The following is a 26895-nucleotide window of genomic DNA, read 5'->3' as shown; positions in this document are numbered from 1 at the left end:
GTCAGATCGAACGGTTGTGCCCCTGCTGGATGCGATAACTATAAAAAGAAGATTATCTGTTGAATAGTAAACATTTAGCTGTGAGCTGTGAATTGCGAAAATGAATATAAAATCGATGTTTTGTTTAGCCGGCATTTCGGTGTTACTTGTCGCTGCAGTGAATGCAGATGTATCGCACATCGGTGAGTTACTGCCGTCAGGCAATCGCGGTAAGGTAATTTCGGTCGTATATTTCTGGGTCTGGTGAGCTGTGAAGCACTGAAGGTCAGGGTGCGGCGAAGGACGTAACGATCTTGTTTTGCAGGTTTTGGTTCGATCGATTCTTAAGGCTTTAAACATAACGGTTTTTCACTGAATCTTAGTTCCGGATTTTTTACCACTCGTTGTTCGGTTTGAGCGAGTCGGTCAACAAAAAATGTTCATATTATGTTGCGGTGTATATTTTAGCAGGGTAACTTCGTAGTTATAAAAGAATTATATGTGTAAAGTGTTCAGGCAATTAAATATCCAGTACAATGTATGAAGTAACTAAAATTGTTCTCTACATTTGGCAGTTTTGTCCATCAAAATCGTTTGAGCCCAATTTTTTAATTTTTGCACGCTTTTCTAAATTCTATGTAGAAATGTTTAATTATTTAATGGATAATAAACTTCATTTGTTACAGCGAGCGAAAATAGAAGTAGCAAAAGTAGAATATGCTTCGTAGAAAAATATATTAGCGTGTTAAAATTATCCCAGAAGCTTCAATGACAAAAATCGGACAGGACTTCTTCGATGTAAGAGTCGTTTAAAAAAGTGTTAAAAAGGTAAAAAATATCTAGTTCTTGCAAAGTACTTTTCTTTGTCTGATTTTTAATCTTGAAAGTAACATTGTGCGGATTTGCCTGCGAACTAACAATGTTTCCTCAAATTTTCATGGAAAAATATTAAAATTCGTCGTCGTCGTCGAAAACTTGTTTTGCGGAGTACGTCATTACTCAACATTTACTGAACCTTAGCACAGTTCTTCATTTTCCAGGTAATTTTGGATTTTTTTTTATTTTTGGCTCGATTTATGATTTTTTTGTAGCACGTTTAAATTGAAATCTGATCTTCACGTAATAAAAATCGGTTTAAATGTTAAAGTATGTTCCACAATTCTATTATTTGTGTTATTTTTCTTTGCATGTTACCTAATGTTTGCATTTAGACTGTTCTGTGATGATAATGATGAAATTGGACAGTCCGGTGAGTTTGGCTCTTTCGGCACTGAGAACTGACACACAAGTCAAGTTTTCAACTTGTGTAAGAAATAAAACTGTCGCTTTGAAATGACAACAGCAAGTAGCAACTTGCCTCTAGTCGGCGCTTCGATCGACCAGCAATCGCGATACGGGACTTGTATGCAAACTTGGATACAATGGAGATTCACGCATGCGAACCTGTATACGATGGTGATTTTCAACGTATTTTCATTTAAATGTTTACACAGGATTTTCGGGAAAATTTGTTCCAGCTTATAGTCTGTTCTCTGTGCTTTCGGTGCAATGTAGACATTATTTGCTAACGTAGTGAGGTTCCAAATCTCGCCAGAACAGAAAGAATACATTATGTGTGCATTAAAATTATGTTTGCAAACAATCTTCTTGGTAGATACTCTGGGGTGCCTTCCTGTTGGTATGAAGTTTTTACTTGCACGTTGCAGATGTACTGCCAAACCAAGTATTTCTTAGGAAACTTTAACTTCTCTATCGTTCAGAATTAGTTTGTTATCTCCTTTCCTCGCATAGTAGTATAGAAAAACAAGCAACGAGCTGGTTGATGTCTTCTATGTCCTAAGTTTTATCATCCATCACGCAGGAAAATATCCACGAAAAAGTTTCGAATAAGTGTTTAGCCCTTCATTCCTTAATGATGCTTCAAATTTTGCACAAACACTTTTGTCATTTTAATATTCCTAGCAATAGTGCGAACAGAAAGGTCTTCTAAATGTTTGTCTCACTATCGAAACCATTTGGCCATTTCTTGAGATTGTTTTTTGCATTTCTTCTATTTATAGCTATTGGGAATCGAGTATTAGACGATTTTGAAACACTGTGAATAGAGCTTGTAGTTTGGTCATGCATTTTTATAAGATTTAGATATTAACGCATTATGTATGTTATTTTGAGCGGATATACGTCCATATTTGCGGAAAAAATGCGGAAATTTTTTGGTTGATTACTTCAAGGGATCTTTTTAAGGTAACAAAAAAAAATTCTTGAGTCTAGGTCAAAAATTACGGGAGATAGATCTCCTGCCGTGGACCCTTTCCAACTGAATTCGCCTGCTGGAAAATGCTGTCCAGTCGCCATCTTGTGTGGAAAATGCTTGAAAATTTTATTTTTTTTGTGCATCAGAACTAGTATTATAAATCCCATTTTACGGGAATTTGATTCATCTTTACATTGCATCAATTAAAATTTCCGAAATATGCCTATTTTTTACAGTGGTGTACCCATTAATAAAAATTTGCAATCTTGGTTAGAGAAAATAATGAAAATCCGCTACATATGTAAAACCATGAGGGGGTGACCTGCTATACAATATCAAAAAACGAGTATTTTTGCTTACATAAATAGTAAATCGAAGAATATATCAACAACAGAAAACCGATTTTAACCATTTTTGTGGCACGTCAAAATGAAAAATGCATACCAAATATACGTAAGTTCTAGCAAACCGCGGAAAAAGTTACGGAAAATCAAAAATGGATGATATACTCAGGGTGTGGAGTCTATATTCGCCCTGTTTCAATTGTCGCCCTACCCATTTGAAGCCTTTATTTAGAGCAGCGCTTACCATCTTTGTTCAACGGATTGGCTTAAATGGTAGTGCGTCAATTGCAGCATTCGATTTGATGCGCTTAAACAAAAGTATTTTATCATTCTCAGGACATTTTTGTCATTATATTGGTTCTTGGGAACGTGGCAAGGATACTGGTGCCAATGAATGCGCATTTCATCGATTGTAGGCTACGTAATTGATGGAATAGTGCAGTACGCTCCCTAATGGGGCCAACATTAGGTCTTTACCCTATATAAATCGAAAAAATCTTTGATGTTTCATTAATTTCAACTAGAATTATGATCTGAACTTCTCTCACCAATTAGGTATTACAGTAACGAAATAGTCCCTAATTCCGCCATTTTGTGTAGTTTTTGTGAAATTTTTTATTAAACTTGTGTAATTTTTTTTAAATATCTAGGACTTTTCTTTCTCTTTTTACAATCTTTTTTGTTTCCTGAAGCATTCCAACCTCTTGGTGTAATTCGATGCAAGAGAAAAAATATATCCCAAAAATTACACGGTGCTACAAAATAAAAAAACTGTTTTTATCCACCTAGTGGTGCTATTGTGCCTTTCTCGCTTATCCAAACTATGATTCCTTAGCTGGTTATGTTGAATATAATTGTGGAAATGTCTATTACATTTTTATATTACCTTGCACGTATTCCACGACTACCACGAAAGTCGACGATGACACACTTTACACAAAAAAAAGTATAATATTTAACTAGCTAAATCAGCATGAGTTCAATGTTATCTTCATGAAATGCTGGCGGAATGGGTTTGAAAGAGAAGGGAAGGGTGTGGGTTAGCAGAGTGAGAGTGTAGGATGCGCCAGTAATCCTTAATCTTATTTCGGTAACTGGGGTGGACGAAGAGACTGCGGGTGTAATGGTGCTTCAAGGGGGTGTGAGGTGATGAAGGAGGGAGGTGAAAGGGTAAGGGGGGGGGGGGGCGATGGAATACTCAGCTGCATATTATGCCTTTCCATTTGAGACTTGGTTTGAGAGAATCGGTTCAATCGTCACCGAAGAACCGATGTGACTTTAATTTTGGAATATGCCCGGAATCCGGGACTTCCGGAATTGTCGATAGTCGACAATATATTCAAATAATGTTTAATTGGCAATCAATGATCCTGACCTACGAATCGAAGTAATTTGGTGACCATTTCAATAGTTTATAGATAATAGAAAATGGTGGAATACTTGTGCTTAAACGCAACGAAAACTTAATTCGAGTGCCCTAATTTTCACCCTGCTTTTGACGCAATGAGATCAAGAAAAAAGATGGCTGAATTAGGATGAAAATAGTCTCAATATCCTTTATCAGCCTAATAGGCATTTAAGGGGTTGCACAACTGTAGAATTTTTAAAAAGTCGATTTTTTATTTATTAGTCTAAAATGTGCTTTACAATATTAAAAATCATATAGCAAAAAATGCAGGACGATAACGTTATATAAATGTTTTTCAATTCTTCTGAAACGTCGCTTATGTAAACCTCGAGGGTACTGAAAACTTGAACCGCGTTTTTCTCGAACCCACTTTTATGAGTTGGCCGGAAATGCAACTCGAACAAATGGTTGTTGCTCGTTTTGAAATTTTATCCCGTTAATGTTATTCTGCGATTTTAAACTCGGAGCTGCCCAATTCAAACATTTTTACTATTCTCTGAAGGTAAAACATGGATTAATACTTATCTTGAAAGCCGATTGAAAAAATCGAACACTTATTTGAAGGGAACTAAATTTGGTTCCCTTGGGGGTAAAGAGGAAACTATTTTATTCTCATCTGCCAACTAAGCAATTTATCTCTGTTGCTCCACCAGACTATGATGAGGTAACAACAGAGCATCTAATAAAGCTTTGCTCTGTCACAAGCAAGAAGATTCATCAATGAGAGAATGTGGTTTCTCTCTGCTCTTTTAGTTACTCGGCAAAAAATGTGCACTAAAATAAAATTCATGTTATAGGGGGTAAATTTTTTATCTATCACTTCGTTGCAAAGATGAGCAAAATGAAGCCTGGTTTTTAGCTTCTGAGGCATAGGATTATAACGGTTTATATGGGAAATTCCATATGTTTATATTGTTGGATAAAAAATGTTTCTTGTAATGGGAGTACCCCCTTAAAAAATGAATATATCAGCCGATTTTTAGGCGTAATCAACTTTCATAAAACTAAGACTACTTATCACGAAAAGATTAATGAGAGTCAGAAAACACTTTTGTCGACCATTTTTCAGTTAGGTACAACGGTGCGTAAAGTCATGAATCTAAACGTTGGAAAATAATGAAAAAGCTTAGGTTTGCCCTGGACAGCCCCACGCAATTTTTCTTGTCTAGTCTACTCTACACATACACAGCCAATACATGTAGGGATCCTGGAAAATGGCAAACGTTCACCTACAGTTTTTCTTGTCAATATTATTGTTTGTGGCACATATGGAATGTGACACAATCATTAAAGCGGCCAGGCCAACTGTGCAGCGTACAAAATGAAGATGATTCAAAATTTTACGGCAATCAAATTATTCATTTAATGAAGAATTTAATCAACGAATCGTTTTGAACCTTGAATAAGGAAGAAACGTGGACAACCGTACCTACCGTTTCAGTTTAGAGGGGGTTTAACAAATCGCCGGAAGTGACGTGGCAAGGAAGGTTAATTCAACTCCTTTGGTCCTAAGTTCCTGGGATGGGGCAGAGATTATTAGCCCTGTCCTGGCTAATGAGCCAAAGTTATAGCGCCTTTACTCGCTCTCTGAAATAAAGAAAAAGAATAGGTACATCTAAGGCGTGCTATAGAGCTTACATGAATATTTAGGCCAAGCAATAATAGCCCCTAGTAACTCAAACATGAATCATCTCGAGTATTTCAAAATCGAAAAATCTAGACAATGCAAGAAATCACAGTTTTTACTACCTGACACGGCACCGAAGCAGGGATCCAGTGGATCAATTCTTGGTCCCAGTCGCCCGATACCACATGACATTTAAGCCGACGCTGTCCTGAGGAATATTGAATATAATTGAACTCCACATAAACAAAAAACGGCAAATGCCGACCCACCTTTGAGCATCTTTTGTGGCAGGTTGCATTCAAAACAAAATGAGTACATACAAGAACAAGATAAATTGGGTTAATCTCACCAAATTTCCATGAATGTCCGCACCACCGTACGCTAACCCCACTGGGTATTCCACTTGTACCGTTTACCGCTTTTTTTTTATTCAAATCGTTTATTTGATAAGGCACGTTGCGTTAGCTTAAAGGTGCCAATTTTGTTTTGTAATCGTTTACCGCTTCTTCGCAGACCGAAAAAGCAACTGATTTTGCACTACATTCGAAGACAGTAGAATTTGGACCTGTTTATGTATCGATCTTAATGATATCCGAAATGGGTTGAAAGAAAGTCGGTGTAAGCCTTTCCGTGCCCCCGGGAACTTTTGCTCGCAAATTCCTTATGTCCGATTTTCCCCACGTCTCCGGCAGTGTGCCTGAGTAGCTGGGCTTGATGCACTTGCCGGCCAGCTCACTTCATTTTCCGTACTATTTTGATACTATGTCACTGCTCCAAGACGGAATTCGACGAAAAACTTAATCACCTTAGCAGATATCGTAAGCTTAATACAACGGAAATTGCTAATGAAATCGCGCAACATTCACGATTATTCTATGAGCAACATTAGGGGCCCCTACACGCGCAATAAAAGTGTCATTACTAAGTAGTGTCATTACTAGAATTGTATAGGGGCCCTTACACGCGCAATAAAGTGTCATTACTAAGTAGTGTCATTACTAGAATTGTATGGGAATTCCGTCATTACTCACCTTACACGATCATTAAAAGTGACATTACTGCTCAGTGATCGTGTAAGGTGAGTAATGACGGAATTTCCATACAATTTTAGTAATGTCATTACTTAGTAATGACACTTTTATTGTACGTGTAAGGGGCTCTTATTAGTTAATTCGTCTTCGTCCCGTTAGGGCCCCTTACACGAGGCGCTGGTAGTGTCATCACTGAGCAGTAATGTCACTTTTAGTGATCGTGTAAGGTGAGTAATGACGAAATTCCCATACAATTCTAGTAATGACACTACTTAGTAATGACACTTTTATTGCGCGTGTAAGGGCCCCTGTTCAATACCACCGGGACAGAGATGCGTTCTCGTCAGTGCACAGTGGTCGCAATGGTACCAAAACGTGCGTTTAATTAATGGTGCTCTAGGAGTTGATTTTAGCGATTTGGTGTGTTAGAAACACTTTTTCAGAATGGAAGCCCCCTTCTTTTGATGTATACTGAATTGTGATTAATCCACCTAAAAGTGAGAGAGAAAATTTATTTCCACTAACTTTTAAGATAGAGGCACGATGTCAATGACAAAGTTATAGTAAAGTCTATTGCGAGAAAACTTGTTGAACATGCAAACTCTCCAAAATGTAACGGTGTTGAGATAAAGCACGTTGTTTGTGGGAGGCACCCAAAAAATCATTTTTTTATTATAACTTTTTTCTGAGATTTTTGCAATTCTTCAAATGTTCTATAAAGTTGTTGATATTTAAAAAGAGATATAAATTGTAATTTTCTGATTGCTACTTCAAAAGTTATAGCATTTAATGTATTTTTCCTCCATATTTTCCCATAGCACCAATTTCAAAAATTTCAAGCGAAGTGGGCGGGGGTCTAGAATTGTCCAAATGATGTGAAATTTGGCATCTGAGCTTACTTTGACATTTGTCACAATATGAGAGGGGGGGCCTTTGAGAATTCAAAAAAAAATTTTTTTTGCAATGCCCTAATACTCATGACAATACAGTAAACCTTTTTAGACGTCTCTAGTGTTCACTTTCCAAATCCTGTTAATTTATGAATAGTTTCAGATAACAGAAATTCAAAGTTCACGATTTATATGTGTATTTATTATTCTCAATGATTTAGAATATTCGACACAAAGAAAAAAATGGCTAAAAATTTATGCTGAAAAAGTCGTATTTATTTTGTTACAAAATGAAAAACATGCATTGCCGGGAAGTATTTTTTATATACAAGCCGGTGGATGCCCGCTGTGAGTAGTATTTTTTCTTATAGTACTTTTCACTGTCTTTCTCATGGAATCGAAATGTCTTCCACATATTTCCACATCTCTTAGTAATTGTCATTCAAAATGGCGGTATTTTTAACCCATTTTATTTAATAACTCTTAAGTTTTGAAATAAAAAATGTTGACGTCTTCGACAAATATCTGCAATTTTTTAATTTCAACAACTTCATAGAACATTTGAAGAATTGCAAAAATCTCAGAAAAAAGTTATAATAAAAAAAATGATTTTTTGGGTGCCTCCCACAAACAACGTGCTTTATCTCAACACCATTACATTTTGGAGAGTTTGCATGTTCAACAAGTTTTCTCGCAATAGAATTTACTATAACTTTGTCATTGACATCGTGCCTCTATCTTAAAAGTTAGTGGAAATAAATTTTCTATCTCACTTTTAGGTGGATTAATTACAATTCAGTATACATCAAAAGAAGGGGGCGTCCATTCTGAAAAAGTGTTTCTAACACACCAAATTGCTAAAATCAACTCCTAGAGCACCATTAATTAAACGCACGTTTTGGTACTATTGCGACCACTGTGCAGTAGGGTGTCCCAAAATGACATCATGTTAAAAAAGTCATCGGGCTCACTTCTTAAATGAAAGGTTAGGGTATTGGGACCACTTTCTTCTTCGGAGTGAGTTTGCTAAAACGCTTCCTACTGGTGGCGACTTTTGATTTTTTGAAAAATGGGCCGATTTTGGATAAAATTTCAAATTTATGCCTGTTGAAGTGGTCCTGAACTGTTTTAGATATTTTTTCAGCATTTTTTATTTTTCTGGAGATCCAAACGGAGAAGTTTGGTTAGTTAGTTTGTACAAATTTGGAATTATAAGAGCGGCAGGGCCATTAAAACTTAGTAAAAAGTGAAATTTTTGGTGTTTTTCAGTATTTTTTCTTCAAAACTGGGTATCTACAAAATTTTAAAAGTACAGAAAACACTTTATATAGTTAAGCCGAATTCAGGCGCGTAATTTTGCTGAAGAAAGTGTATAGCTGTGGTTAATGGGGTATGAGTTATTTAAGTTTTTGTTAGATAACCTTTGACATTTTTAGCAATTTATCAAAAAGAATGCTGTTCCAAAGAGTAAATCAGTTCAAATGTGCTTTGACCACACATTGTTTTTCGAAAAATAGAAGGAAAATCATGAAAAATGACGTTTTCTGCACGTCTTTAGTATGTCAGGATGAGGTTTAATGAGCATCTGATGATTTTTTTGTAACTTAAATTATAAAAATAATAACTTTGCCAATGACGCCAAGTCTCTAATTATTTTTTGAAGAGTTAATTCTCCATAATTACTTCTAGGAGCCATCTTCAACAAAACGATTGTGTCAGAAGATGCGCTGTATTCTGTTGTAAAACTTTTTCGAGGATATTTGCCCCAAATTTGACTATTTCGGAATTATGTGATCTAAACAGTAAATATCAGTTTTTCAACACTCACCTCACTCTTCTGCATTTTTCTCCAATTCAAAGTTCCTAACATGAAAATAAGACTTTATATACAAAATGTAAGTACGTTAATCAATTCAGCCTTCAAATATACGCCTTCAAATATACGCCATAACTTGCCATTAACTCGACATATTTGTTTAATTTTAGTGATGTTCAAACCCGCTAGGTGGCTATTAGTATAGGAAATATTAAAAAAATCGTCAAATGCTCATAAAAACCGATTCTGATGTACTAGAGACAAGCGAAAAGCGCCATTTTTCATCATTTTCCTTCTATTTTCCGAAAAATAATATGCGGACTAAGCCAACTTAAGTTGTTTTATTTTGTAGAACAGTGTTATTTTTTATGAAAATCATAAAATGTCAAAAGGTTATTTAACAAAAACGTAAATAACTCATACCCCATTAGCCGTAGCTATACACTTTCTTCCGCAAAATTACGCCCCTGAGTTCGGCTCAACTATATAAAGTGTTTTCTGTACTTTTAAAATTTTGTAGATACCCAGTTTTGAAGAAAAAAAATTGAAAAACACCAAAAATTTCACTTTTTACTAAGTTTTAATGGCCCTGCCGCTCTTATAATTCCAAATTTGTACAAACTAACTAACCAAACTTCTCCGTTTGGATCTCCAGAAAAATAAAAAATGCTGAAAAAAATCTAAGACAGTTCAGGACCACTTCAACAGGCATAAATTTGAAATTTTATCCAAAATCGGCCCATTTTTCAAAAAATCAAAAGTCGCCACCAGTAGGAAGCGTTTTAGCAAACTCACTCCGAAGAAGAAAGTGGTCCCAATACCCTAACCTTTCATTTAAGAAGTGAGCCCGATGACTTTTTTAACATGTCATTTTGGGACACCCTACTGTGCAGTGATTCGCTGGAAAACTTTAAACACAGCGCGTGTGTGCCAACCGTTGCCCTCTGTACAATATTGTCTATCCTGAGATAAACTAGCGTTTCGTCGATTTGTTGCTATATGTGACACACATGAGCGCGAACGAAACAAAAATAAACGTCAAACCGTTTTTTCGCTTGCACTAATACAAAGTGAACCTGCGCGTAATTCGGCGCACGGCTTGGTGGCGCATGGCTGAAATGTCACGATGTGGATTTTAGAAAAGATTCGCAATATAACACCGATTAGGACGCTGTTTTTGGAAGGGGAATCTTTCGCCAAAAGGCAATTCAGCTCAAAATAACACGACCAAATAAAGTCACGGGAAAAAGTGACAGGGACCAAATTTTTCACGTTTGCTCAGGTCAAGGCCTACTTTGTCTCCGTTCCCGAGTCGCCCGGACAGGAATTTTCGTTTGATCTCGAAGCCAGTTTGCTGGCCTGATCAACATATACTGTCAATGAAACTAGAATTAATTCCAGATCAAGGCCTGAGTTGAAATTTGTTCAAGATCTTGATAATCCAATCGTGCATCAACATTGATGAGAAACAGAACAATAATGATCACAAAACTAAGCTATTGTAGCCAAGATACATTATTGTGTTATCAGAAAATCCTAGTTGAAAAAGATGGGCTGCTTTTAGGCTTTAAGGGTTTCAGCGTGAAAAAAAAAACACTTCTTTCGCGATTTTTTTTTAGAAATTTGCGTAAAGCGATTGATCAAAACTTTTGTGCATTATAGTATATAATTTCAATAACATGCTTTAATGTTTCTATGCAAAAATATCGACAAACGACTCGGTGACGAAGCCTTTTGAAGAACGTCTCTGGAAAAACGTGATTTGCGGTGTTACCTGCCATTCCAAAACTACTTTCAAACTTTGTATACACATTCTATGTAAAAATACCTAACCCCTACGTTTTTTATTCATTTTAAATAAAAATTACTATTTTTCACTAAAAATTTTGTCTTTTTATGAGTAAACACCTCCTTAAATGAAAAATGATCTCAAAAACTCAACGTAGGGGTTAGGTATTTTTAATGTAGAATTTTTACCATGTTTTCGAATGGCAGGTAACACCGCAAATCATGTTTTTGCAGAGACGTTCTACAAAAAAAATCGTCACTGAGTCGTTTGTCGATATTTTTGCATAGAAAAATTACAAAATGTTATTGAAATGATACACAATAATGTACAAAAGTTTTGATAAATTTGCTTCACGCAAAGTTCTAAAAGAATTCGCAAAAAAAGGGTTTTTTCACACTGAAACCTTTATCACACCCCCCCCCCCCTTAAAGTAACGTTCTAACTTGCATAGAAAAACTTTTCATAAAATAAAAATGGTTTTATCGACCGAATTTCTTGAATTTGATCATACTAAAAAACTAAATAGAATACCATCCTAACCACGATTTACATCACAAGATGGTGCTTATCTTGCTCCACAACATTACTTGACGTACAATAAGCACCACAAAATCACTTGAAATACAACAGCCAAAGAGTACACTGTTTTACTTTGTTAAATACGCGTTCCAGACTATATTGCATTAATATGTCACTATGGTAAGAAAATGGCGCTTACGTCAGTTTGTTTTTCGCATTTTTGGTCATTTTGCATATTTTTTTAAATGCAAATGCAGTGGAAGATGTAGATTTTTATAGCGGTTGAGTCCGCTGAAAAAGCGAAATTTGGCCAAAGTGGCGTTAACGTCACTTTTGCATAAAAGGACAGTGTAGCCCAGATTGGATACAAGGACAGTGTAGCCCAGATGGACCACACTTACTTTATATACACGTCAGGTATCTGCTACGCCGCCATGATTTCTATACCAACATTTAAAACGTCGCGTTAGGGTCGATCCACAATAAACAGAATCGATTTCATTCGACACAATTTTGTGATACTCGAGTTCGTTCAATTTGTTGGTGAATCATGCTGAAAAGTTTTTGTAATTCACCGACATGTCCAAAGCAACACTTTTCATCAATTGGCGGTGCAATATTTAAACTTTGTAACAAGCATCTAAAGATTGAGGCATGCCGTGCCGTGTCTGAATATTGAAGGTCGAGCTTCGAGCAAAACGAGCAGAACAATTTGAACTGTCAGTGGGGCCCATAATTTGTGTGCCCGCTGAGATGTTCAAACTACCAAGCCCTCTTCGATACACCAAAATCGACGTTCAATTGGCCATAACTTTTTTTCTGTTTAATCGATTTTGATGCAGTTTTTTGCCAAAGAACCGGAAATTATTCCAATTTTCGAAAATGCGTTGAAAATCGTATTCGGAGCTACGACCTCGGATTAAATCCAGATTGCAGTGGGGTACCAACTTTTGGCCATTTTCAGTTTTTCGTAAATATTTTCAAAACAACGCTAGAATTCAACATTTTTCGACAAGAATTTGTCAGAAATGACCTTCTTGCATAATAATTGCACTTCATATATTAGTAATACGAATTGGCCAGTTCCTGGGAGCGGTTCCCAAAAGTGGCCATTCATGAGCTTACATTGCATATGCTTTATTATAACAGAAACACTAATTTATTTCAATAAATCTTATCAGATCGTCTACTTAGTATAGCAAGCAATTAATTCAATAAAGGTTTAATATAGATTTGCCACTTTCTGACCAGTTCCGGGAATTCCGGAACACGGTTCCCAGGACGAAATTTATTTTTTATAATAATTGTGGAATGCGGCACATCAAAAAACATCAACTCGATGATCTATGAAGAATGCAATCACATTCGAAGGCATCCGGACGCATGTAGACACTTGATGACCAGTTCCGAGAATTCCGGAACACGGTTCCCGTGTCCAATTTTTTTTATGATAATCATGGCATACGGCACATCAAAAAACATCAACTCGATGATCTATGAAGAATGCAATCATATACGAAGGTATCCGGACACATGTAGACACTTGATGACGAGTTCTGGTAATTCCGGAACATGGTTCCCAGGTCAAATTTTATTTTTATGATAATCATGGCATGCGGCACATCAAAAAACATCAACTCGATAATCTATGAAGAGTGCAATCATATACGAAGGCATCCGGATACATACGGACACTTGATGGAGAGTTTCGGGTATTCCGGAACACGGTTCCCAGGACGAATTTTATTTTTATGATAATCGTGGCATAAGGCACATCAAAAATTATCAGCTCGATGATCTATGAAGAATGTAATCATATACGAAGGCATCTAGATACATATGTACACTTCATGGAGAGTTCCGGGAATTCCGGAACACGGTTCCCAGGACGAATTTTATTTTTATGATAATCATGGAATGAGGCACATAAAAAAATATCAACTCGAAGATCTATGAAAAATGCAATCATATTGAAGGCAACCGGACACATACGGACACTTGATGGAGAGTTCCGGGAATTCCGGAACACGGCTCTCAGGATGAATTTTATTTTTATGATAATCGTGGCATACGGCATATCAAAAAACATCAACTCGCTAATCCATGAAGAATGCAATCATATACGAAGGTAACCGGACACATATGGACACTTGATGACCAGTTCCGGGAATTCCGGAACATGATTCCCAAGACCAATTGTATTTTTAATGATAATCATGGCATGCGGCACATCAAAAAACATCAACTCGAAGAACTATGAAGAATTCAATCATATACGAAGGCATCCGGATAAATACGGACACGTGATGGAGAGTAACATAACCAAACAAATCAATTCGATGATTTACGAGGAAAGCAGTCATATATGAAGACATCCGAACACATGCGGTCTATTGATGTTGTGGTTCCGTGGATTCCAGAACACGGTTCCTTGGCCGAAATATTTTTCTGTAAGATCTGTAATGTATTTAAAGCAAAGCCTTGATACTACACTCCGTTACGTAACTTATTTTTATAAGTTTTACCCAAAATAGCGCGGTCGCATTTTTGATTTTGAGCTAACGCTCTCTTGTCCAAAAGTCATCCTCATGTACATGCAGTAATTCGCACACAGTGATTGAGTGCAAATATCAACGAACCACAAAGAGATAAAATAGAATTGGATGGTTTTTTTTTACCACCACACCCATCTCTCAACCCACATTATTGACATTTTGTTTTGCGCCGGCTTTATCCTCTACTCCTATAACTATAACATCACCAATACCATACAATGGAATAGTAAACTTCATATGCGTGATGAACGATATTTTTTCCCCGTTGGCGTTGTTAAAAAAAATTATCGTTCAGCTTCTCAACCTCATCTTTACCCCATTTTTAGTGCCAATTTGATTTGCCTTTTTAGGAAAATATTTCTCAGCGATCATAATCAATGCTGAAATTTGTGGGAAGTCAAATGAGAAACTCATAAGTAAAATGTCTCAGTATAAGTAACCACAAGTCGCCACAATACAATTATTTGTCTCCGATTTTCTTATTCATACTAGACATGTTTGTAGACATGGTATTCAGGAGTGACATTAAGTTTATACGGGACATGTTGTGATAGGAGCCCAAATTTGGAGCGATGACACACTCACATGCGTCAGCTATAATCCGCACAGCTTAAGAGCAACAAAACAAATGCTTTTCTGCTCCAGAGTATTTGTTTTGTGTACTACGGTTTCACAGACCATTAGCAATCGTTCCTTAACGAAAGAAAAATAAAGCGTGTTCCGGAATTCACGGAACCGGCCATCAAATGTTCGTATGTGTCTGGATGACTGCTTTCTTCGTAGATCATCGAGTAGATGTTTTTTGATGAACCGCATAGCTCAACTCAAAAACAAAAAAATCGAATAAAAAATTTCGTACTGTGAACTGTGTTCCGGAATTCCCGGAACTGAGAATCATGTGTCCGGATGCCTTCATATATTATCATGCTCATCATGGAAAACAAAATTCGACCCGGGAACCGTGTTCCGGAATTCCTGAAACCGGTCATCAAGTGTCCGCTTGTATCGATGCCTTCGTATTCTTCATAGATCATCGAGTTGATGTTTTTTGATGTGCCGTATTTCGGAATTCCCGGAACTGGTCATCAAGTGACCGTATGTGTCAGGATACCTTCGTATATAATTGCATTCTTCATAGATCTTCGACTTGACGTTTTTTGATGTGCCTCATGCCATGATTATCATAAAAAACGAAATTCGTCCTGGGAACCGTATTCCGGAATTCTCGGAACCGGGCATCCTGTGTCCGCATGTGTACGGAAGTCTTCATACATGATTGCATTCATCATAGCTTATCGAGTTGATGTTTTTTGATGTGCCGCATGCTATGAGTATCATAAAAATAAAATTTGACCTGGGAACTATGTTCCGGAATTCCCGGAACTGGTCATCAAGTGTCCGTATGTGTCCGGATACCTTCGTATATGATTGCATACTTCATAGATCTTCGAGTTGATGTTTTTTGATGTGTCTAATTCCATGATTATCATAAAAATAAAATTCGTCCTGGGAACCGTGTTCCGGAATTCCCGGAACTCTTCATCAAGTGTCCATATGTATCTAGATGCCTTCGTATATGATTGCATTCTTCATAGATCATAGAGTTGATATTTTTTGATGTGCCTTATGTCACGATTATCATAAAAATAAAATTCGTCCTGGGAACCGTGTTCCGGAATTCCCGAAACTCTCCATCAAGTGTCCGTATGTATCCGGATGCCTTCGTATATGATTGCACTCTTCATAGATTATCGAGTTGATGTTTTTTGATGTGCCGCATGCCATGATTATCATAAAAATAAAATTTGACCTGGGAACCGTGTTCCGGAATTCCCGTAACTGGTCATCAATGGTCCACAAGTGTACGGATGCCTTCGTATATGGTTACATTCTTCATAGATCATCGAGTTGATGTTATTTTATGTGCCGCATGTCACGATTATCATAAAAATTAAAATTTGTCCTGGGAACCGTATTCCAGAATTCCAGGAACTGGTCATTAATGGTCGACATGTGTACGGATGCCTTCGTATATGATTGCATTCTTCATAGCTCATCGAGTTGATAATTTTTGATGTGCCGCATGCTATGATTATCATAAAAATAAAATTTGTCCTGGGAACCATGTTCCGGAATTACCGGAACTGGTCATCAAGTGTCTACATGTGTCCGGATACCTTCGTATATGATTGCATTATTCATAGATCTTCGAGTTAATGTTTTTTTTGATGTGCCGCATGCCATGATTATCATAAAAAAAATTGACACGGGAACCGTGTTCCGGAATTCTCGGAACTGGTCATCAAGTGTCTACATGTGTCCGGATGCCTTCGAATGTGATTGCATTCTTCATAGATCATCGAGTTGATGTTTTTATATGTGCCGCATTCCACAATTATCATAAAAAATAAATTTATTCCTGGGAACCGTGTTCCGGAATTCCCGGTACTGGTCAGAAAGTGGCAAATCTATATTAAACCTTTATTGAATTAATTGCTTGCTATACTAAGTAGACGATCTGATAAGATTTGTTGAAATAAATTAGTGTTTCTGTTATAATAAAGCATATGCAATGTAAGCTCATGAATCGCCACTTTTGGGGACCGCTCCCAGGAACTGGCCAATTCGTATTACTAATATATGAAGCGCAATTATTATGCAAGAAGGTCATTTCTGACAAATTCTTTTCGAAAAATGTTGAATTCTAGCGTTGTTTTGAAAATATTTACGAAAAACTGAAAATGGCTAAAAGTTGGTACCCCACTGCAATCTGGATTTACTCCGGGGTCGTAGCTCCGAATACGATTTTTAACGCATTTTCGAAAATTGGAATAATTTCCGGTTCTTTGGCAAAAAACTGCATCAAAATCGATTATACAGAAAAAAAGTTATGGCCAATTGAACGTCGATTTTGGTGTATCGAAGAGGGCTTGGTAGTTTGAAGGTTAAATTTGATGATATTGCTTGAAAATTTTTGATGAATATGGATAATTGCTTATTTTCAGTTGTGAAGTATTGGAAACCAAATAACTTGTAACGTGACAGATCAAAAATTCAAAAAAGTTTTGTGGACCACACCAACACCATGCATACAATGTCTAACCTGCATTTTTTCTTACTACTTTGAGTCTACTTTTTGTATTGTGAAAACTTTAAAGTTTTATTAATTTTTAAGAAAACACAGTTTATCTTATGTAACGTGACAGATTTTTGCTGCTATAAAGCAATTCCATCAAGTTTGACTGAATTGCGTCAATATTGGTGACCATCTTTGAATCTGATGAAACCTTTTACGTTTCATGTATATGGGAGACTAAGTATTTTTCAATATTAAACAAACAATTTTTATTCAAGAGTAATATTCAAAAAGGGCGCATGAGATCTTAAATGCACTACTTATAATATATATTGTTCGAAAATCGCCATTTGTGCAGCAAAACTATATGATAGCGAGTTCTAGGGAATTAATTGTTCTGTGTGAATATTTTTTGGTGAAGTTTTTCAAAAATAAAAGCAAAAAAATGTTAAAAATACAAATACACTGTTAAAAAAAAGAGATTACAATTACAGAAAAACAATGTTTTTTTTTTGTTAACGAAAGCCTATAAACTGATGAAACTATAATTGCACTATTAGGAAATTATTTGTAAGAAAGCATTTTTAACTTCAAGTATTCTTCTAAATTTCTTAGTATTTAGTCATAAATATAATTTTCTTATACAATATTAACACTAAATATAATTTCGAAGCAAAATGCTCTTAAGAAATAATTTCCGAAAAAAATCTAGTAGTGAAAATACGCCCTTTTGATAAATTACTAACAAATACCAAACGCAAAAAAAACATAACACGTTTAAAATTTAATTGCAAATAAAAACTTTAAAATATAATTGCATTGTAGAGAAAATAACAATAAAAAGTTTTAACATATTTCAATAATTCTTTTAATTTTGAATTTTTATTAATTTTTTTTCTTTAAATAATTTAGTTATAGAATGTATTTCAAAATGGGTTTTCAATTTAAAATGCTCACGAAAAATTATCCTTCAAAATGCAGATGTTTTCAAGTTATTTTGGATTTTCTTTCGAGATAAGATGTTACTTCGTGAAGTTAAAAAGTTATTCATGTTTGTTCATCAAAACCAATATGTTTTTCAAAATAAACATGAAATTTCCCGGTAATACTCAGTTCCTAGATTAAGGATGATTTGTGTACGATTGTCTTGATATCCTTGCTTCAATGAAAATGCAGAACTGTAACGTGACAGATTCTGGTTGTAACGTGACAGATCATTGAGAATGCTCCATAAAATCGAAAACAAAGTTTTTCTTTAGGAAAACTATATTTCAAACTCTTCCTTGTTTTCTAAGCTTCAACTTAAAACTGTTTTCATGCAAATTTGAGGGCCAACGGAACAGACTTTTTCTATTTAGTCGGGCAACCTCCAAACTAACTGCGAAAATTGTGTAACGTGACAGGCGTATCAAAATGACAATAAAGTGAAAACGGTTCATGATAGAAAAACACTTTCTGTAGAAAAAATGTGCGGTTTAGTGACCTTAACAATGTGCAGTTGTGATAGAATATGGTTTTATTGTTTTTGCTGACTTATCTTATGAAATATGCGTAAAAATGTAACGTGACAGACAGAAGCCTTGACCATATACGGGATACTCCTACGAGCGATTTATTTATGTTTAAACGATTTTTATACTGGAGGCTCATCCTTGTCGAGTTTTACGGGTGATAACTTTTTAAGCGATTCTTATGCTGAAGGATTTCTGTCCTATTTTTATACTTAAAGTTTATTTCCGATTTTTATATTCTATCCTTACTATTTTTATTTTCGGTCGCTCAATTGTTAGTTGGATACCTCAGCTACATGTTGGATTCACAAAAGTTCATTTGCACCACTCCGTGGCAGCGCTAGGTGACGATTTCTAGAACTATGTGTTTTTCCTTCCTAGTACAATGTTAGGGTAATTCGGACCATCCTATGGGGCTATTCAGACCGTCAGTTTTATTTTTTTTGCAATGGAATTATGTTTACCTATGAAATATCTATTGGAGATACTCCTTAAGAAGCAAACAAATTGCGTTACTGGTTAGTCACAGCTGTCGTTTGACGCTCCATGTATAATATATATAATAGGGTGTTGAGCCCATTTTCGCCATGTTTCTATTATCACTCTACCCATTTGAAGCCGTTGGTTAGAGCAGTGTCTGCCATCTTTGTTCAACGCATTGAGTCAAATGGTAGCGCAACAATAGGGGCACTCGATTCGAGTTTTCGTTGCGCTTAAACACGAGAATTTCCCTGTTTTCAGCGCATTCGTGTTATTATATTGGTTGTTAACAACGAAGCAAAGCTGTTGATGTCAACTTTTTCGCATTCCATTGATTATAGGCCGAGAAATTAATGAATTAGTGAGGCACCCTGCTTAGTATGGTGAGAATAGGCACTTTACCCTATATATAATATATATTGTATATTCATTGCTGTGGTGTTTGCAATCGTGTGCGTAGCCGCAAGCCGGTTGATGGAATAGAGGGTCCGAATAGCCCCGTACACTCATTTCGCACAAAAGTGGCGAGCGTCTTGATGATGTTTGTGTTGCAACCCAAAAAAATATATAGTTTATTTTTATATTGTTTGGATGATACCCAGAGCATCTCGTTAGGCTTTTAACTCTCTTTATCCCTCTTAACTCCCAACACCGCCTCTAGGCGGTCTCTATAAAAATCTAAATAAAACTACTAAAACATGATTGTATGTTGTCATCTTCACTAGCATTTTCTAACGCTCATATCTTCCATACACACATATTGCTTGAATATTCGTAACAAATTTTAACTATTTTTGTAAATTTCAATAACTAAAAAATATTTTTGGGTAGCCTTTTACTAGAATTTCACTGTAGATGTCAATTGGTTTAGTGGAATAATTCGGAAGTTTAGCTTTTTTGGTAAAATACTTTGCCCGCCTAAAGGCGCTGTTGGGCACCTGAGCGAAAAAAATGCAGTCTTTAGTGATTACTTATCGTACCGAAACTAGCATTATGTGCAATTTTAACTGAAAAGAAGTATGTTTTAAAAATTTTGGGTGAATGCTGCTGTTACAATATGGATATCCTTATCATTCAATAATATTTAGGGGAGTCTGGGGCTAGTTGGCGGAATCTTTTTTTCTCCTTTTGAATTAGACATATAGCGCTGTCTCTAGTTCTGAACTTCCAGTACTTTGTAATGCCTTCTCCAATGTGTTTATGTTGCATTGTGAAGAGCCCATTTTAGTCGTATTACGGAGGGTGCCTCACCATTTCATTAATTACTCGGAATACAATTGATGCAATGCATATGAATTGGCACTAATATCTTTGTTTTCTTCTTATGAACCATTATGATAACAAAAATCACCTTGTCATTCGAACCAATGCGTTGAACAAAGATGGCTAACGCCGCTCTAACCAACGGCTTCACATGGTTAGGGCGAAAATAGGGTCATTAGATTTTTCGATAGCGCGTGAAAAGTACTTTCCGTGGCCGTATATGTTATATACGAAACTACAAACAAATTTTGTTTTTTTTTCTGTTTGTTTACTTCGGAATTTTACCTGAAGAATTTCTAAAATTCGCTTTTGTATACGAAGTGTGCGTCCAATTTAAAATACCGGAACATTGAGGCTGATAAATAATAAGTATCATCTCACGCGATCCATACTTTATCGTCAAAAGGTGGCATCATTGTGCGTATAGTCGTAAGTTGCCGAGATTTCCGCATCACATATTTTAAATTCTGTGATGCAGCCATAAGTCTGCTCTTTTATGCAACGCATTCTCTTTTACACGATCTTCTTAAATTCAACAGATAAAACATGTGTGAGTGAAACATGTGATAAGTGAAACCATCGCCAGCAGACCCTGGACTCCCCTACTATAACTTAGAAGTCAATAATTAAACAACCAAAGCACTAGAGAAATACTCCTTATAGTTTAAGTAATTTGCGTTATGTTGAAGAAAATAGAAGAAAAAAAGTTTTTGCTTTTTATTCGCCCAGGTGCCCAACACCGCCTCTAGGCGGCCTACTTATTTTAAGGCTTTAATGAAAACTCCATTACTTACAAGAATTATCAACATTATTTTCGTTTTTCTCATCACGAAGCCCACCTACAAAAGTTTTTTTAAGTAAAAAAAAAAATTAGGCACTAGAGGGTTAAATCATACGATGTTTATTAGGGAAGGGAAAAGTCCATTCCTACATATCCTGATATTTTACAAATGCCATTTTTTTCAATAAAGTTTTTCAACAAAGCCACCGTGAACATGTTGACAATAACACGGTGCTACAGCGATTTTGTACTTTTTAAGTGACCTAGTATAGGTTGTAGATCTCATCAAATGCAACACAAATAATACATGAAAATTTTTGTATACCCTCAACATTGGGATTTTTAGCAAAAAACTATTTTTTGGAACTTTCTGCACTACAAATATTCCTACGCGGTCATTTTTCAATCGATTATCAATCTTTTAAGTGCAAAGAAGAAGAAATGAACTTTCCAACGGTATGTTTTGTTATGTTCTTTTGTTAAAAGTACCTGGCGGTTTGGGACAATAATATGAAATCCATCATTATTTTGCGATTTTTTCATGAAATTATTAAAATTTCTCAACAATCTTCAAAAGAAGCGTTTTTATTTTTATGAAAATTTAGAGAGTACATTTAGTTCCGCATTTATTGACCTATTAGTAATCAAGTTCTAGAATTATATCTCCCGTTATTTTTTAAATTTAGCTTCAAAGTTCACATATGAACATATTTTTAATCGAGCGAAAAAAATCGAGTTCTTGAAAATAATAACTCTACCATTTCAAACAGATTTTGATGATAAATACTGAACTCTTAAGGGGTTAATCGGGCACTGTCGCGCACTATAAGATCCTAGAATTATATCTTCCGTTATTTTTTTTTTTCAAATTTAACTTCAAAGCTCACACACATACATTTGAACATATATTTAATCGAACAAAAAATTAAAGTTAAGTTATAACTCTGCCATACTTAAAAGGATTTGGATGATAAATAAGTCGTTAGACGCGGAATTAAATCTTCGTTCAATTTGTTTGAAAATAAAGACGCTTTTTAATGAAATACACACAAGCAATACACATATTTTTCATGTAAAATCACAAAAAGTGTTACTTTTATATTGTTGTCCCAAAACCGCATAGTTATTTCAACAAAAGAGCATAAAAAAGCAGTTAGAATGATCATTTTTTATTCTTTCCAGAAAACTCAAAAATTTGAAAATCGGTTAAAAAGGACCGCACAGAAAATTTTTCAGTGCCGAAAGTTCTGAGAAATACCAAGATTTTCAGGGTATATCAATTTGATCAAACGTTGTTTTGTGTTGTATTTCAACAGACCCACAACCTTTAACAGACCCCTTGAAAAGTACAGTCATTTTTTGCCTTTCTCACATAGAAATGATATGCAATCGCTCTAAAATCCAGCAACCTAATCCCGGCCCGAAGGGCCGAATGTCATATGCCATTCGACTCAGTTCGTCGAGATCGGAAAATGTATGTGTGTGTATGTATGTGTGTATGTTGAAAAAAATGTCACCTCTGTTTCTCAGAAATGGCTGGACCGATTTGCACAAACTTAGTCTCAAATGAAAGGTACAACCTTCCTTCCCAGCTATTGAATTTTTTGTTGTTCTGGTTCCGGAGTTACGGGTTGAAGAGTGCGACCACACAGCAAATTCCCTTATAAACTGAAATGAAAAATTCTCAAAGGGGGGAGTAAGGGAAAATTTCAAAATCGAATTTGTATTTTGGATGCCAAATGACTTTTAAATTCATAAAATATTAAGATTTGATGAAATCTCAAAAAAAAAAATGGAATCGTAGTTTTGACGAATGAGAAAGGCACAATTGCACCACTAGGTGGATTAAAACAGGTTTTTTTTATTTTATAGCACCGTGTAATGGTAGGTCTAAAGTTTCATGCTTTATGCACTTCTGAGATAACTAATACGGGACCATTAGTTGTTTTTTTGGCAAACCAGATTGACCACTTTAATGTTCTAGTTACATACTGGATCGACAGGTTTGCTCGGAGTTTGAAATCTGTTGTCACAAACAAGCTTACTTTAGTGATCCAAGCTACGAAGCGAACCAGATATGAGACGCCTTTTTATTGCCATTACGATAATACAAAAATTTTCGATCATAACAATATCTGGATGCATCATTTTGCATGAATACATCCATCAATATAATAAATGGTTTATATGCCGATGCTATACAGCATTAGAATTCAAGAGGACTGGCTAGTATATGTATGTATAACGGTGTCTTTTTGTTATGCTGGTTGTTCTACGTGGTCAAAATAATGTATCCACGATAAACAACATAAAATGATTGGGAGATTGAGGGACAATGTCAATCAACCAACAACAGACATTTAGGTGTGTCTTCTTTACAGTAAGTAACTTGGTTGATCTTTTCTCATGCCAGCATTAAAATCGTTCACAATTGCTCTGACCACACTTATATTAAACAAGAAAACATTTTGTTTCTATACTTTCATATGTACAACAACAGTTGAGGAGAATCCGGTGACTGAAGTGTGCCTGAGGTGCATTTGCGAGGCATCCAGCGATTGTGACCCGTCAGTTCGCTGCACCGGAGACGCTTGTGGAATGTTTCGGATCACCTGGGCTTACTGGGCCGATGCTGGTAAACCGGTTCTACAGGGCGATATTCCTGATTCACAAGGAGGTAAGGGGACTCTGTTAGAACACGCAAACATGGTGATTATTTCATATAAATTATTAGCTATGTATTCATATGTGGGCAGGAGGACAGGCGAAACTATCACTTAGTATGAGCGTATCGGAACAATATATTAATGTATATTGATTGTCTATAATCCACGTTATTGAAAGGTGCTTATTGGCGGTTGTAGGCACTATGTTGATTTTTGACACGGTAATTGATGGTCTTTCGCCAACTCCAACATATTAATACCGAACCATTGTTTTTCAGTTTGTATGGGATTCGATGTGTTGCAGAAAATAGTCAGGACAACATAATAGATTTGTACCTTGAACGCAAGAGTATCGAATCTTGGCCAAAATTGTTCATTGCTTCTATTAGGGATTTTATACATATTTTGGAACTACAAATTGAGAAGAACTAATTTTGGGCACAACTTGGTATTTATTCCTGTGCAGAGGTTAATTATTTTTATATTATGCATTGAATGTCAAATCTTTATGTGATCTGTTTGATTGGTACACACAGGAAATCAATGAGAATAGTAGAAATGAAGGGACGCGTGTGTACTTATCCACGAAGACACCATTTTTCGAACATGTTTCACCTAGAAAAACTGTAGAAAGAGAACTGCGGAGACTCCATTTTGGATTGATTGGATTCGCGTTTAGCTGTCAAAAAACGAATCCAATCGAACATTGCCTATCCTTATAACATTGGACGTGTTGCCATACTATGCTGGGCCATACGTTGCCAAAAATGCTGTTTTTCTCTCCGCAGTTCTCTTGCTAGAGTTTTTCTAGTTTCACCCTACAGCACCTAGATGAGCTTAAAATTGATAATAATCGCAAAATACATTTTCAAACTTTAATATTAATATTAATTAATATTTTAATATAATATGAATAGCTGATACCTTGTAGTGAAGCACTTCTTCAATAACTTTGCCGGAGCTTGCCATATACCTGACTATTAAAATTTGAAAAACGTCACAGAAAAAAATGTTTTTTTTTGTGGTGACTGCGACTAACCTTTTACAATTTAAAGTGTTAGTTTTTGAACCTTAATAACTTTCATTTTACTGAACGGAATTACAGAATTGTTGCACCTAGCAGTCGTAGAATTGCTCACAAAATTGTATTAAGTTACTTAGTATGTATGACATCGCGACGCTGGAAAACCTGAATTTTCAAGTCTATTTCCAGCAGAGCCTTCAATATGACACCCCAATCGAACTTTGAAATTATGTGGAACCATAATTATAAATTTACTGCATATTTGCCTGCAATTTTAATTGTATTTTAATACCAGCAAAGGTCATATTGTCAAGACTTACGAAGTTCTTGTAAATATGAGGTAGTATCGATCTAATTCATGATGTTTAAAATTGCAAGAATACCTAGAAGTATTAGTACGGTTGCTTTACAATTTTTGTGACATTTTTCCGACAGAACAGCAGCTTTCTAGCGCAGAGAAAATTTCAAAAATGGTGATTCCAAGTTTTATATTTTCTAATCCGTTTTTTCGCCATTGAAGGAAACGAATCCTTATATTTTTTTAAATTAAACATGCAATGCTCTGTGTATAGGGAAGGAAAGATATAGCACGTTTCGCCTTCCCCCTCCTACCACTATCCAGCTTTTTACGTGGCATAACGGCGGTCTAAATTGTTCAGTTCGTAATACGTTTAATGGCCCTTTTTTGACAATAATCGTTTACGTCAATCGCACAGTGAGATTAAGTTATCCTACGTTAGTCCAATGCGTTGGATGTTTATTTAATGAGCGTCCGACATCTTCAACTGGGCGTTGCTGTCAAGCTGACGTAATCGATTATTGGCAAAACGTATTACGAACTGAACAATTTAGACCGCCATCATGGCACGTAAAAACTGGATATGTTTCAATTTAAATTCAAATCAAATCACGCAGAGTTGTTTAGGCACTAAAATTCTTATGCATATCTCAGGATAATGTTATAGATGTTTTATTTTTTTACAGCTTACGCGAATTGCGCCAATGATGCTCGGTGTGCCGCTCGGACTGTACAAGGTTACATGAGGAAGTTTGGACAGGTAAGAAAGATATCATACTGTATCTCCCTGACACTACCAAGATCAACACCTTGATCAGGACTTGATTCAATAAACCTGCTTCGGGTTCAATGTCAGTTCAATAAGCACACTTGCATCAACTAGTTATTCTGTACCGTACGGTGTCAAACTCTAAGCTATTAATTTCAGACAATGATGATCAAAACTTAATTTCTCTGTTTATTGAAGTGCTAAGGGTTAACTGAGAAAACCTCAAAAAGCGGGCATATTTGAAAACGAAAAGGGCAGTTTTTTTTCGTTACCACGTACAGAATCTTTATGACTCGAAAATCGGCTACTCAGTTGAACCTTAACTATCTTGCTCAATACTCTATCGTATGTATAATTTAAAGTTGTTCAAAGTTTTACGTTAACTGTTTTTTTTATATTAATAAAATTGATCTTAAAATTATATATGAGCCTCCTAGACTACCTAATGAGACTAACAGAATTCCGTCATTGTGTTTGTAGGATTGCAACGGAGATGGAATCATCGATTGTCTGGATCATGCCGCTATCCACAAGCTGGGAGGTTACGGCTGCAAAAGTTCCGTTCCAGTGAACTATCAGAACAAGATTGATCAGTGCATTCACCATGCGGCGAGTACACAGCTCTAGACACCTTTCGACCGATGACCGGTTGCTTGGATTCAACGTGTTACATCATCAACCGTACGGTGAATGGCAGAGACTAGAAGGCGACAGAATGCAACTTTCAATTAAGTTCTTATCTCGAATCTCGTCCATACAGTGAACGCGTCATTTATTTATTCTTTTACAGTTAATAAAGCAGACGATAATCATTA

The 26895-nt window shown here is 35.9% G+C and overlaps 1 protein-coding gene across 1 annotated transcript; it reads left to right on the top strand.

The window, feature by feature from the left end:
* Positions 1-26895, top strand: LOC131691469 (lysozyme-like). The gene is made up of 4 exons (XM_058977883.1): positions 1-182; positions 23824-24000; positions 25998-26071; positions 26561-26895. Exons 1-4 carry the CDS (start codon positions 101-103, stop codon positions 26705-26707), a joined length of 480 nt encoding a protein of 159 aa, XP_058833866.1. The 5' UTR covers positions 1-100; the 3' UTR covers positions 26708-26895.

The sequence above is a fragment of the Topomyia yanbarensis genome, chromosome 3 (assembly GCF_030247195.1).
Source record: "Topomyia yanbarensis strain Yona2022 chromosome 3, ASM3024719v1, whole genome shotgun sequence".
Classification (NCBI taxonomy): Eukaryota; Metazoa; Arthropoda; class Insecta; order Diptera; family Culicidae; genus Topomyia; species Topomyia yanbarensis.
This window is presented reverse-complemented; position numbering and strand designations above follow the sequence as displayed.

Coding starts and splice junctions, on each gene's coding strand:
- LOC131691469 (XM_058977883.1), top strand. CDS start 101: ATGAATATAAAATCGATGTTTTGTTTAGCCGGCATTTCGGTGTTACTT. Junction 24,001..25,997: donor TATTCCTGATTCACAAGGAG/GTAAGGGGACTC, acceptor ATTTTTTTACAG/CTTACGCGAATTGCGCCAAT. Junction 26,072..26,560: donor ACATGAGGAAGTTTGGACAG/GTAAGAAAGATA, acceptor TTGTGTTTGTAG/GATTGCAACGGAGATGGAAT.